Source organism: Agelaius phoeniceus, chromosome 37, assembly GCF_051311805.1.
Source record: "Agelaius phoeniceus isolate bAgePho1 chromosome 37, bAgePho1.hap1, whole genome shotgun sequence".
NCBI lineage: Eukaryota > Metazoa > Chordata > Aves > Passeriformes > Icteridae > Agelaius > Agelaius phoeniceus.
The window spans coordinates 1,430,677-1,444,263 of record NC_135302.1 but is presented as its reverse complement, the minus strand read 5'-3'; the positions used below and the strand labels follow the sequence as shown (position 1 = coordinate 1,444,263).

General features: G+C 57.3%; 2 protein-coding genes across 2 annotated transcripts; both read right to left on the bottom strand.

Annotated features, from left to right (window-relative positions):
* Positions 1–1,483: 1,483 nt before the first annotated feature.
* On the bottom strand, positions 1,484–2,449 carry LENG1 (leukocyte receptor cluster member 1). The gene is given in 4 exon segments (XM_077170956.1): positions 1,484–1,627; positions 1,629–1,709; positions 2,100–2,131; positions 2,134–2,449. Coding segments are annotated over 4 exon segments (330 nt in total). The 5' UTR covers positions 2,231–2,449; the 3' UTR covers positions 1,484–1,507.
* A 447-nt stretch (positions 2,450–2,896) lies between these two features.
* On the bottom strand, positions 2,897–13,487 carry MBOAT7 (membrane bound acylglycerophosphatidylinositol O-acyltransferase MBOAT7). The gene is given in 10 exon segments (XM_077193243.1): positions 2,897–4,054; positions 4,057–4,219; positions 4,638–4,758; positions 4,761–4,813; positions 5,796–5,904; positions 5,907–6,149; positions 6,731–6,887; positions 7,693–7,819; positions 10,771–10,900; positions 13,251–13,487. Coding segments are annotated over 10 exon segments (1,422 nt in total). The 5' UTR covers positions 13,327–13,487; the 3' UTR covers positions 2,897–3,811.
* Positions 13,488–13,587: the final 100 nt, after the last annotated feature.

Below are 13,587 nucleotides of genomic sequence, written 5' to 3'. Positions count from 1 at the left end.
TCCAGCCTGCAACGGTAATTAGCGCTAATTCGTTTTAGGAGCTCAAACTCCAATTTTGGACGACTTAAATCCCCAATTTTAGGAGGTCAAACCCCAGTTTTGGGGGCTCAACCCCTAATTTTAGTAGGGATTAAATCCCAGTTTAGGAGGGGTTAAACCCAATTTTGACGTGCACACCCCAATTTGGGTGGCTCACGCCTTTTACTGAGGGTTAAATAAATAATTAATGCATTAATTAATTAATTAAGGACTTAATTCAGAGAGAAAGGATATTCAAGGCAGCGCTAATGAATGCACAAAAGGATGGAATCAATTAATTAGCGCTAATGAACGAGTGACTCACCCTCCTGCCCCGCCCCTCAGGGGGTGCTCTCAGGGGGTGGGGCTCCGCTCCTGAGGCTCTGGGGGTTTTTTTGGGGCTGGGGCTCGGTGCAGCCCCTTCCTCATGTCCTGCAGAGGGTCCAGCACCGCTTTGCGCCCCCCTGCACCTCCGGACCCCTCCCCGGCTTTTCTGGGCGGCTGCAGGTACCTGGGTGGCAGGTCTGGGCCTCGGCCGCGCTCTGGCCCAGGTAGGTCAGACCCCCAGGGCTCGTTCCGGCGTTCCTGGGGGGAAAAATTGGGGAGGGGATTCGGGGTGAGACCCCCCCCCCCCCTCTTCCGGTGAAAATCACCCCTGGTTTTTATCAAATTCCCCTTTTTTCCACACAAATTTCCTTTTTTTCTACACAAATGCCGCCATTTTCTGCTCCCCCCCCCCACTTCAATCTCCTGCCGCTCCTGAGGGGAAAATTGGGGAGGGGATTCAGTTCCCCCCGGGTGCAAATCCCCCTGGGTTTTCCTCAAATTACCACTTTTTACACCCAAATTACCACTTTTACACCCAAATTTCCCCATTTTTCATCCAAATGCCGCCCTTTTCCCACACAAACGCCGCCATTTCTGCCCCCACCCCTCCAATCTCAGCTGCTCCTGAGGGGAAAATTGGGGAGGAGGATTCGTCTGACTCCCCCCAATGCCATATTTATTCCCAAATCTCCCTTTCCCACCCAAATTCTTCTTTTTTATACCAAATTCACCTTTTCCAACACAAATGCCGCCATTTTCAACCCCCACCCTCCAATCTCCTGCAATCCTGAGGGGAAAATTGGGGAGGGGATTTAGTTCCCCCTGGATGAAATCCCCCGGGTTTCTTCAAATTCCTGCTTTTTACACCCAAAATCTTCCCGTTTCCCAAACAAATTTTGCCATTTCCCCACACAAAATCCCGCCATTTTCAACCCCTCCAATCTCATCTGCTCCCACCACTCCTGAGGGAAAAAATTGGGGAGGGGGATTCAGATGACACCCCCAATACCAAAAATCCCCACCCCTTTTCCCAAAATCCCCTGATTTCACCCTAAAATCCCTTTTTCACTTCAAACCACCCCATTTTTCTCCTTCACCTCCTCGTGAGGGTGGAAACTCCACCTGTGACCCCCACACACACTTTTTCCCTTAAATCCCTATTTCACACGTCTCCTCCCTCACCTGAGGGAATATTTTGAGGAGGGGTCCCCCCCAAATCCCCCCTCACCTGTTCCCGCCTTTTTTCCGCCTCGTGCTCGCGGTTCGGGGCCTCCTCGGGGGGCTGGGAACAGCACGGGGGGTGCCGAGGGGGAGGGGCTGCGACCCCCGACCCGCGCCCGCTTCCGCAGGAGCTCGGTGCGCACCTGGGGGAGGGCAAAGGGGGGTCAGGGACCCCCAAAATTCCTCCCCACCCCAAATTCCCCCCGCCAATATCCCCCTCCCACACAGATTTTTCACCTCCCCCCCACCTTTGTACTCCCCAAATCTGACCCCACAAACTTTTTTAAAACTCCCCCCCATTTATTTTGCCATCCCCAAATTCTTTTACGCCCCCGAATTTATTTTGTCCCCCCCCAAAAAAACTTTTTTAGCCCAGTCGATCCCCCCCCAGTAAACAGAAATGGTTCACGCCAATCACGCTAAGCCACGCCCCTCATTTATAATATATTCAAAGCCCCTCATTCTGATTAGCTGGCAGCCATCCAGCCCCGCCCCCTTTCCCCTCCCTACCCCCCCCTTCCCTCAGCACTCGCCTCCTGCTCCGCTCGCAGCGCGCGCGCGTCCGTTTCCTCCGCTCCACCTCTGCCGCCGCCTCGTCCCGCCGCACCCGCGCCACATTGTCCTTGTTCCGCACATGCCACGACTTCTTCGGAAGGATGTTCATGGCGGCGGGCGGCGGCGGCGCCGGGAGCGAGACCAGGCCGCGGCTCTGAGGCAACGGGCTGCACCGCCTTCTCTGCTGCCCTCTTCGTTCTGATTGGTCGAGCTCCTGTCACTCGCCCTTATCGCGTTCTGATTCGCTCAGCCACTTAGCTCCGCCCCTTGTCGCTCTCTGATTTGCCGAGAGCGGTACTTTCGCCTTCTTCCCGCCTTTGATTGGCTCACCCGTCTTCCTTAAGGGGCCCGGTCCCGGAAGTGAGGGTTTCCCGCCTTCTCCCTTTGTGGAGCGCCGCCATTTTGAACCGTGAGGGGAGGCGGGGGTATCCGTGAAACCTCCCGCAAAAAAACCCCAAATCCCTTCGTGACCGCCCAAAATAAACCTTAAACCTCTTTGAGAACCCTCAAATCTACTTGGGAACTCCTGGCCTGAGTTCTTTCCACATTTCAAGATTCGCCCCCAGATTTGCCTCATTTCCCTCAAAGATTCACCTTAGGGCCTCAGGGGTCCTCAGGATCAGGTCAGTTCAGAGGGATTTGAATCAATTTTTGGTGTTCAGCTCCATTTTAGATGTATTTTATTAAATCTCAGGCTTCGGGGCCACTTTTGAGGTAGTTTTGGTCAGGTTTTGTCAGTTTTGGGGTCCTCACACACATTAAACACACCGGGGACGTCACTCAAAGCTTTTATTGGTCTCCACTTTGGGGGGCCCCTTCAAAAAAACAGAACCCCCCACTCCCACCCCCCTAAAAACCCCCCTGGGGGGTGCCCGCAGCCCCCAACACCCCAAAAATCCTCCCCAGGCCCCCCTTTCTGGGTATTGGGGTTCAGGGGAGTGGGAGGTCCCCCCTAAATTCTCATTTTTGGGGTCCCTCCTTTTCCTCACCTGGGGTCCCCCTGATCTGGGGCTGTCGGAGCTCCCCAGTTTTGGATTTTGGGGTTCAGGGCGTTTCCCCCCCCCGCCCCATTTTCCACTGGGGTTTTTCTACCCCTGACCTGAGTTGGGGTGCTTCATCCTCATCCTCACCCCAAAGTTTGGGGTCCCCCGAGTTGTGGTTATTGGGGTTCATCCCCACCCCAACCCTCGGGGTCCCTCCTCTTCCTCAGCTCCTGGGATTTGGGGGCTGGGGGCTCCTCCCTGGCCTCTGTTTTGGGGTTCAGGGGGTCCCACCCCTCATGAATTTTAGGATTTAGGAGATCTCCACCTCATGAATTTGAGGATTCATGGGATCCCCACGTCATGAATCTTGGGGTTTACAAGATCTTCTCCCTTCTGAATTTTAGGATTCAGGGGGTCCCATCCCTCATCAATTTAGGATTTAGGGGATTTCCCCCCTGATTTTTAAGATTTAAGAGCTCTCCCCCCTCATGAACTTTGGGCTTCAGAGGGTCCCATTCCTCGTCAATTTTAGGATTTAGGGGATTTTTGCCCTGAATTTTGGGGTTCAGGGGATCCCATCCCTCGTCAATTTTAGGATTTAGGGGCTCTCCCCCCTCATGAATTTTAGATTTCCGGTATCTGCCCCCTCCCCCTCACAGCGCTCCCTCCTCCTCCTCACCTGCGCGTCTCCTGCCCCCCCCTCTCCCTCACGCTCTTCCCGCCCTTTTTCCCCTCCCCTCTTCCCGCCCTTTTCCCCGCCCCTTTTCCCGCCCTTTTCCCGCCCCCGCCGCCGTCGCCGTGAGGAGGATGAGGAGCGGCACAAGATGGAGGCAGAAATGCACCGAGGCCCAGAAACGCAGCGTGGCCGCCGCTTCTCTCAACACGAATCCCATGCTCAGGTACTCGAACGCTCTCATTTTGAGGAACCATTGAGCTCCCCTCAGCGCCGAGCCCTTCCAGCCCCCCAAATTCTCCAGGGGGACCCGAAATATCCCAACAGGGCCCCCTCAGCCGCCGCCTCGGCCGCCAGCCACAGGGGCACGGTGAGGAAGGACAGGTACTGCCCCCCGTGCAGCCCGTGCCAGTAGGCTGAGGCCAGCATGGTCCAGGCGTTCCTGGGTTTGGGGAGCAAAATGCAAAAATGGGGTTAGGGAGGGGTGGGAAGGGTGGAAAGGTTCCTTTGGAGGGGTTAAAATTGAGGTTGGAGGCACTGGGATGGGGTTTATGTGATGGCAAATGCAGCGCAAGCGCCTCAAAATTCAGTTTGTGACTCTCAAAGTTCAGCCTAAGCACCCAAAATTGAATTTACACGCCTCAAAATTCAATCTACCCTCAGTAAAACTCAGCTCCCAGTGCCCTCCCAGTGCCTCCCAGTGCCCTCCCAGTGCCTCCCAGTGCTCCCAGTACCTGAGCATGGGGTGGTTTCGGGGTCCCCGGCGGTGCACGTAGGCCGCCAGCCACCATTGCACCGTCTGTCCCAGTGCTCCCAGTCCCTCCCAGTGCCCTCCCAAGTGCTCCCAGTGCTCCCAGTACCTGAGCATGGGGTGGTTTCGGGGTCCCCGGCGGTGCACGTACGCCGCCAGCCACCATTGCACCGTCATGTTCCAGCGCCTGAGGCCGCCCCGGAACCTCCGGCCCACCTCGGTGCCCAGGGGTCCACGGTGCGGATGGACTCGAAATCCCATTGGTCAGCGGGGACATCGGCACACCTGGGACAGGTGAGACACACAGGTGACACATGGGGACACTCAGGGACACTCAGGTGACACTCAGGGACCCCCCAGTCCCTTCCCCATGGTGCACATGGACTCGAAATCCCATTGGTCAGTGGGAACATCAGCACACCTGGGACAGGTGAAAACACCCGGGGACACCCAGGGACACTCAGGTGACTCTCAGGGACCCCCCACTCTATGCCCCAATGTCTCTGTACCCCAATGGTGTCCCCAACGGTGTCACTCACATTTTGGGTCTCTCCCATGACACCATGGGTCCCTGTCCCGGTTTGGCCCGGGCCGTTTTGGGGTACACCCCCAGCCCCACAGCCCCACAGATGTCCCTGTACCCCAATGGTGTCACTGTCCCCAGTGATGTCACTCACGTTTTGGGTCTCTCCCAGCTCACTGTAGGTCCCTGTCCCGGTTTGGCCCGGGCAGTTTTGGGGTACGCCCCCAGCCCCACAGGTATCAATGTCCCCAATGGTGTCCCCAGTGGTGTCACTCACATTTTGGGTCGCTCCCATGGCACCGTGGGTCCCTGTCCGGGTTTGGCCCGGGCGGTTTTGGGGTACGCCCCCAGCCCCAGTGTCCCCAATGGTGTCCCCAGTGCTGCCACTCACGTTTTGGGTCTCTCCCATGGCACTGTGGGTCCCTGTCCTGGTTTGACCCTGGTAGTTTTGGGGTACACCCCCAGCCCCAGTGTCCCCAGTGGTGTCCCCAGTGCTGTCACTCACGTTTTGGGTCTCTCCCATGGCACCGTGGGTCCCTGTCCAGGTTTGGCCCAGGCAGTTTTGGGGTACGCCCCCAGCCCAGTGTCCCCAATGATGTCCCCAATGGTGTCCCCAGTGCTGTCACTCACGTTTTGGGTCTCTCCCATGGCACTGTAGGTCCCTGTCTGGGTTTGGCCCTGGCAGTTTTGGGGTACGCCCACAGCCCCAATGTCCCCAATGGTGTCCCCAGTGCTGTCACTCACGTTTTGGGCCTCTCCCAGCTGACCGTGGGTCCCTGTCCCGGTTTGGCCCGGGCGGTTTTGGGGTACGCCCCCAGCCCCGCGGCCACGCAGCCGCCCTCGGCGCAGAGCAGCCCACGTAGAGGCGCAGGCGCAAGTGCCAGGAACACGGGCACCATCTGTGCAGCCGGGCGCCCCAGGGCCGGGCGTCGAAGCTGGGCTCCAGCACGGCCCTGGCCGGCCAGGCCCGACCCACCAGGACCCCCAGGAGCCCCAGGGCGGGCGCCCAGCGCACGTGGGACAGCAGCCGGCGCAGGGCGGGGGGCCCGGGGGGACCCCACACCCAGTCCAGGTACGTGCCCAGGCGGTAGAAGGGACCTGCGGGGAGAGGGGACACGGGTGGGACACGGGTGACACACAGGGGACACACGGGTGATGCTCTGGAAAGCCCAAATCCATGGAGAAGGGAGGTGAATTTGGGTACACGGTGCCAAAATTTCTCTCTGGGATCCTCCAAAATCCTCACTGGGACCTCCCGAAAATTCCCTCAGAATCCTCTGTGGGACCCCCCCAAAATTCCCTCAGAATCCTCTGTGGGACCTCACAAAATTCCCCTCCGAAACTCTCTGGGAAACCTCAAAATTCATTCTGGGACTGTCCCCAAAATCACCTCCAAAATCCCCTCTGGGAACCCCCAATGTCCCCACAAAACTCTCTCTGGGACCCCCCCAAAATCCCCCCCAAATTGTCTCTGGGAAGCCCCTAAATCCCCCCAAAATTCATTCTGGGACCCTCCAAAATCCCCCCCCCAAAATTCTCTCTAGGACCCCCCAAAGTTTCCCCAAAATCCCCTCTAGGACTTCCCCAAAATTCCCTCTGGGATCCCCCAAAATCCCCTCAGCCCCCCCAAACCCCACCCAGGTGTGCCTTGGCCCCGCCCCTTTAGGCCCCGCCCCCACCTGTCAGCAGCCCCAGGTAGCAGTAGCTGTAGCACAGGATGTCAATCAAACTCGGCGCGCGCCTCAGCGAGCCAATCAGCAGCCGCGTCTCCTCTGACGTCACCCCCTTGAGCTCCGCCTCCCGCAGCTCCTGGGTGTCACTGGCCAGGCTGGCCATCTGGGGGCGGGGCCACAGTCAGGCCACGCCTGTTTTTCCATATATGGGCATGGTGCGGCACAAGCCACGCCCCCCTGGGACAGTCAGCGCCACCTGCTGGCTCAGCAGCGTTCAAACGATTGCCACCCAAAATCACCCCCAAATCACCTTTGAACCCCCAAAATCACCTCTGAACCCCCCAAAATCCCCCAAAAATTACCCCTAACCCCCCTAAAATCACCTCTGAACCCCCCAAAAGCCCCCCTGCGAACCCTTAAAATACCCCAGACACGCCCAAAATCCCCCAGGACCCCCCAAATCCCCCCAAAACTCCCCCATAACTCCCCAAACCCTCCCCAAATATCCCAGGAGCCCCCCAAATCCTCCCATAACTCCCCAAACCCTCCCCAAATCCCCCCCAAACCCCTTCAGGACCCCCCAAAACTCTCTCAAATCTCTCCAAATTTTCCCCCAAACCCCCCTAGAATCCCCAAAAACTCCTCCATATCTCCCCAAACCATCCCCAAATCCCCTCCAAACCCCTCCAGGACCCCCCAAACCCCTTCAGATCCCCCCAAAACCTCCCCAAATCCCCCCCAAATTCCCTTCAGGACCCCCCAAAACCCCCCCAAAACCTCCCCCAAATCCCCCCCAGATCCCTCCAGGACCCCCCAAATCCTCCTCAAACCCCTCCAGGACCCCCCAAACCCCCCCAGGACCCCCCCCCAAATCCCCCCAGGAACCCCCCAAACCCCCCCAGATCCCCCCAAACCCCCCAGGACCCCCCCAAATCCCCCCCAATCCCCCCCAAAATCCCCCATGTTACCTTGAGGGTGACGAGCAGCTGCAGGGCGTTGGCGTAGGGGGGGGGCTCGGGCAGCCCCCAGAGCTGGGGGGTGCGGAAGAACAGGAGGTACCCGAACACCCAGAGCAGGGCAGCGCCCCCAGAGCGCCTGGGGGGGACCCCGGTAAATGGGGGGCACCCCAAGAACCCCCCCGGGGCCTTGAAACCCCTCCCCAAATATCCCCGGGGGGCAGAATTTGGGGGGGCCTGAAATGTCTTTAATTTGGGGGGGCCTGAAATGTCTTTAATTTGGGGGGGCCTGAAATGTCTTTAATTTGGGGGGGTCTTAAAATGTCCCTGAGCCCCCCCCAAAGAGAATCTGGGGGGGCCTAAAATGTCCCTGAACCCCCAAAATTTCCCCTCCCCTCACAAAGAATTTGGGGGTCCCAAAATGTCTTTGACACCCTGAATTTGGGGGGTCCTAAAATGTCCCTGATTCCCCTTCAAAGAGAATTTGGGGGGTCCCAAAATGTTTTTGACACCCTAAATTTGGGGGGTCCTAAAATGTCCCTGACCCCCCCCTCAAAGAGAATTTGGGGGGTCCCAAAATGTCCCTGACCCCCGAATTTGGGGTGTCCCAAAATGTCCCTGAACCCCGAATTTGGGGGGTCCCAAAATGTCCCTGAACCCCGAATTTGGGGGGTCCCAAAATGTCCTTGACCCCCACCTCAAAGAGAATTTGGGGAGTCCTAAAATGTCCCTGATCCCCCCCCAAAGAGAATTTGGGGGGTCCCAAAATGTCCTTGACCCCCCCCCCCCCCCAAAGAGAATTTGGGGGGTCCCAAAATGTCTTTGACACCCTAAATTTGGGGGGGTCCCAAAATGTCTTTGACACCCTAAATTTGGGGGGTCCTAAAATGTCTCTGATTCCCCTTCAAAGAGAATTTGGGGATCCCAAAATGTCCCTGACCCCCCCCTCAAAGAGAATTTGGGGGGTCCTAAAATGTCTCTGAGCCCCCCAAATTTGGGAGGTCCCAGAATGTCTCTGATTCCCCCTCAAAGAGAATTTGGGGTGTCCTAAAATGTTTTTGACACCCTAAATTTTGGGGGTCCTAAGATGTCCCTGACTCCCCCCTCAAAGAGAATTTGGGGGGTCCCAAAATGTCCTTGACCCCCCCCCCAAAGAGAATTTGGGGTGTCCTAAAATGTCTTTGACACCCTAAATTTGGGGGGTCCTAAAATGTCTTTGACCCCCACCTCAAAGAGAATTTGGGGGGTCCCAAAATGTCCCTGAACCCCCAAAATTTCCCCCTCCCCTCACAAAGAATTTTTGGGGTCCCAAAATGTCTGATTCCCCTTCAAAGAGAATTTGGGGGATCCCAAAATGTCTCTGGGCCCCCCGAATTTGGGGTGTCCTAAAATGTCTTTGACACCCTAAATTTGGGGGATCCTGGAACCATTTAAGGGATCCTGGAACTGTTCTGGGGGGTCCCTGACCCATTTTGGAGGCTCCCGGGTGCATTTTGGGGGGATTTTGGAGGTCCCAGAACCCTGGGTTGGGGTCCCAGGTGAATTTTGGGGGGTCCTGAAGCCATCTGGGGGGTTCCTGACTCATCTGGGGGGTCCCTGACCCATTTTTGGGCGCCCCAATTCCATTTTGGGGGCTCCCAGACCCATTTTTGGGCACCCCAATCCCATTTTTGGGGTCCCAGCTCCATTTTTGGGGTCCCCCAGGTCAATTTTGGGGGTGTCCCGAGTGTTTCCTCCCCTCCCCCACGAGTTTTGGGGCTCATTACAACACCCGAGCTCGTTATTGCTTAATTAGGATGAGGGTAACGAGCTGGGGGGGGGAGGGGGCAAATTCCCTGTGAGGGCGGGGGGGGGGGCAGAGACATTTTGGGACCCCCCAAAATGCACATGGGACCCCCAGAGGCTTTAGGACCCCCCAGGTGTCCCAAGGGCACCCCCAGAGGCTTTAGGCCCCCCCCAGGTGTGGCAGGGACCCCCCCCAGAATGGGTCAGGGCCCCCCCAGAGGCTTTAGGACCCCCCAGGTGTGGCAGGGACTCCCACAAAATGCACCTGGGACCCCCCAGAATAGATCAGGGTCCCCCCCCAGCAGGTTCAGGCCCCCCCATGTATCCCAGGCCCCCCCCTCCAGCTGTCCCAGGGACCCCCCCCAGAATGGGTCAGGGCCCCCCCAGGTATCCCAGGGACCCCCAGGTATCCCAGGCCCCCCCATGTGTCCCGGCCCCCCCCCTCCAGGTGTCCCAGGGACCCCCCCCAGAATGGGTCAGGGGCCCCCCCAGGTATCCCAGGGCCCCCCCAGGTGTGGCAGGGCCCCCCAGGTGTCTCAGGCCCCCCCAGGTGTCCCAATGCCCCCGCAGGTGTGGCAGGGCCCCCCAGGTGTCTCAAGCCCCCCCAGAATGGATCAGGGGACCCCCCCCCAGAGGCTTTAGGACCCCCCCAGGTATCCCAGGCCCCCCCTCCAGGTGTCCCAGGCCTCCCCAGGTGTCTCAGGGTCCCCCCAGGTATCCCAGAGCCCCCCCATTTATCCCATTGCCCCTGTCTGACCTGGGCAGGCAGCCGAGGATGGCCCAGGTGTCCCAGTGCCCCCCCAGGTGTCCCATTGCCCCCCCAGGTGTCCCAGCCCCCCCCATGTGTCCCATTGCCCCCCCTGACCTGGGCAGGCAGCCGAGGATGGCCCAGGTGTCCCAGCCCCCCCAGGTGTCTCAGAGCCCCCCCAGGTGCCCAGCCCCCCCCAGGTGTCTCAGGCCCCCCCAGGTGTCTCAGGTCCCCCTGTCTGACCTGGGCAGGCAGCCGAGGATGGCCCAGGTGTCCCAGCCCCCCCATGTATCCCATTGCCCCCGTCTGACCTGGGCAGGCAGCCGAGGATGGCCCAGGTGCCCAGCACGGTGCCCAGCCCCCCCCCCAGGTATCCCAGAGCCCCCCCATGTATCCCAGTGCCCCCCCTGACCTGGGCAGGCAGCCGAGGATGGCCCAGGTGTCCCAGCCCCCCCAGGTATCCCAGGGTCCCCCCCCATTTATCCCAGCCCCCCCAGGTGTCTCAGGCCCCCCCAGAGGCTTTAGGCCCCCCCATTTATCCCATTGCCCCCCCTGACCTGGGCAGGCAGCCGAGGATGGCCCAGGTGCCCAGCACGGTGCCCAGCGAGTGCAGCAGGTGGGGGCCGCAGGTGAGCAGCGCCAGCCCCGCCCCCACCGCAGCCCCCCCGAACTGGCGCCAGCGCGGGCCTGGGGGGGCAGGGGGGGGTCAGGGGGGGGACACCCCCAAATGGACCAGAAATACAACAGAAATACCCCAAAATGCACCAAAACACACCAGAAACACACCAGAAATACCCCAAAATGCACCAAAACACACCAGAAATACACCAGAAATACCCCAAAATGGACCAGAAACACACCAGAAATACCCCAAAATGCACCAAAAATACACCAAAATACACCAGAAATACAGCAAAATACACCAAAATACAGCAAAAGTGCACCAGAAATACAGCAAAATACAGCAAAAATGCACCAAAAATACCCCAAAAATACACCAAAATCCCTTCAAAACACCCCAAAATGCACCAGAAATACACCAAAATATACCAAAAATACACCAAAATGCACCAAAATCCCTTCAAAACACCCCAAAAATACACCAAAACCACCCCAAAAATACACCAAAACACCCCCAAAATGCACCAAAAATACACCAAAACCCCCAAAATACACCAGAAATACACCAAAAATACACCAGAAATACACCAAAAATACCCCAAAACCCCTTCAAAACACCCCAAAATGCACCAGAGATACACCAAAAATACAGTAAAAATACCCCAAAACCCCTTCAAAGCACCCCAAAATACACCAAAAATACACCAAAAATAAAACACACCAAAATGCACCAAAAAACCCTAAAACCCCTTCAGAACACCCCAAAATACACCAAAAATACACCAAAACACCTCCAAAATACACTAAAAATACACCAAAATCGCTTCAAAATACCCCCAAAATACCCCAAAATACATCAAAAAAACCCTCAAAACTACCCAAAATACCCTAAAACCCCTTCATCAAAACACCCCTAAAATACACCAAAAATACACCAAAACACCCCAAAAAAACCCTCAAAACAACCCAACATACACCAAAACCCCTTCAAAACACCACAAAAATACACCAAAAACCCACAAAACCCAACAGCGCACCAAAAATACACCAAAACACCCCCAAAATTCACCAAAATACCCCAGAACCTCTTCAAAACAGCCCAAAAATGCACCAAAATATCCCCAAAATACACCAAAAAATGCTCTAAAAACCCACAAAACACCCCCAAAATACCCAAAATCCCTCAAAACACCCTAAAAAAGTAACAAAAGCCCTTCAAAGTGCCCCAAAATACACCAAAAACCCCTCAAAACGCCCCAAAACACCCCAAAAATGCACCAGCACCCCCCCTTCCCCACCACTGCCCACATCCGCACCCAAATCTTCGTGAGGGGCCCTAAAACACCCAAAAAAGCACCAAAACCACCCAAAATGTCCTCAGAGATCCCCAAAAAATCCTAAACAAAATTTAAAAACTCTTTTCAGTGCTCTCATGACCCCTCCCAAAGCCTCTCAAATCCCCCAAAATTCCCCAAACCTGCTCGGATCCCCCCCAAATCCTCCCCAAACCTCCCTTAAACTTCCCCAAATGCACCCAAACCGCCCCAAAATTCTCTGAATTCACACAAAACTCGGCTGGGATCCCCCAAACCCAACTGGGAGCCCCCAAAAAATCAACCAAAAACCCCCAGACCCTTCCAGGATCCCCCTGGAACCTCTCCGGGACCCCCCAAATCCCTCAGGACCCCCCAAAACCCCTCAAGATTCCCCAAAATCTCCTCAGAACCCCCCAAAACCCCACCAAATTCCCTCAAGACCCACAAAAATCCCTCAGAACCCTTCAGAACCCCCCAAAATCTCTCAAGATTCCCCTCAAAACCCCTCAGGACTCCCCAAACCCCTCAGAACCCCACAAATCTCCTCAGGACCCCCCAAAATCTGTAAGTATCCCCCGAAACCCGTCAGAACTCCCCAAAATCCTTCAGGATTCCTCAAAAACCCCTCAGAATCCCCCAAAAACCTCTCGGAACCCCCCAAAACCCCTCAAGACTCCCCTTAGAACCCGCCCAAACCCCTCAGGACCCCTTCAACCCCTCACGATTCCCCCCAAATTCCCTCAGAACCCCCCAAAATCCCTCAGGACCGCTTCAACCCCTCACGATTCCCCCCAAATTCCCTCAGAACCCCCCAAAATCCCTCAAGATTCCCCTTAGAAACCCCCCAAACCCCTCAGGACCCCTTCAACCCCTCAAGATTCCCCCCAAATTCCCTCAGAACCCCCCCAAACCCCTCAAGATTCCCCCCAAATTCCCTTAGAACCCCCCCAAAATCCCTCAGGACCCCTTCAACCCCTCACGATTCCCCCCAAATTCCCTCAGAACCCCCCCAAACCCCTCACGATTCCCCCCAAATTCCCTCAGAACCCCCCAAAATCCCTCCAGATTCCCGTCGAGAGCCGCCCCGGTCCCGCTCTCACCGCGGTCCTTGAGCACGAAGCCCACGGGGATGGAGCCCAGCAGCACGCCCAGGTACGTCAGCTCCTCTCGGTTCATGGCGGCGGCTCCGGGACCCTCCGGGGACCCCCCGGGACCCCCAAACCCTCCCGGGATCCCCCCAAAACCGCCCCGGGCCCCCCGCGAGGCCCCTGCGCGGCTCCGCGGGCTGCGAGCGGGGGCGGAGCGGGCGTGGTCTGAACAAACCCCGCCCACAGACCACAACCCACAGATTAAGCCACGCCCACAAAGTGCGCGCATTGAAGGCGTTGTTATTTCGAAACTCCGCCCACTACGGGTGGGGTCATGTTATTATAGGGG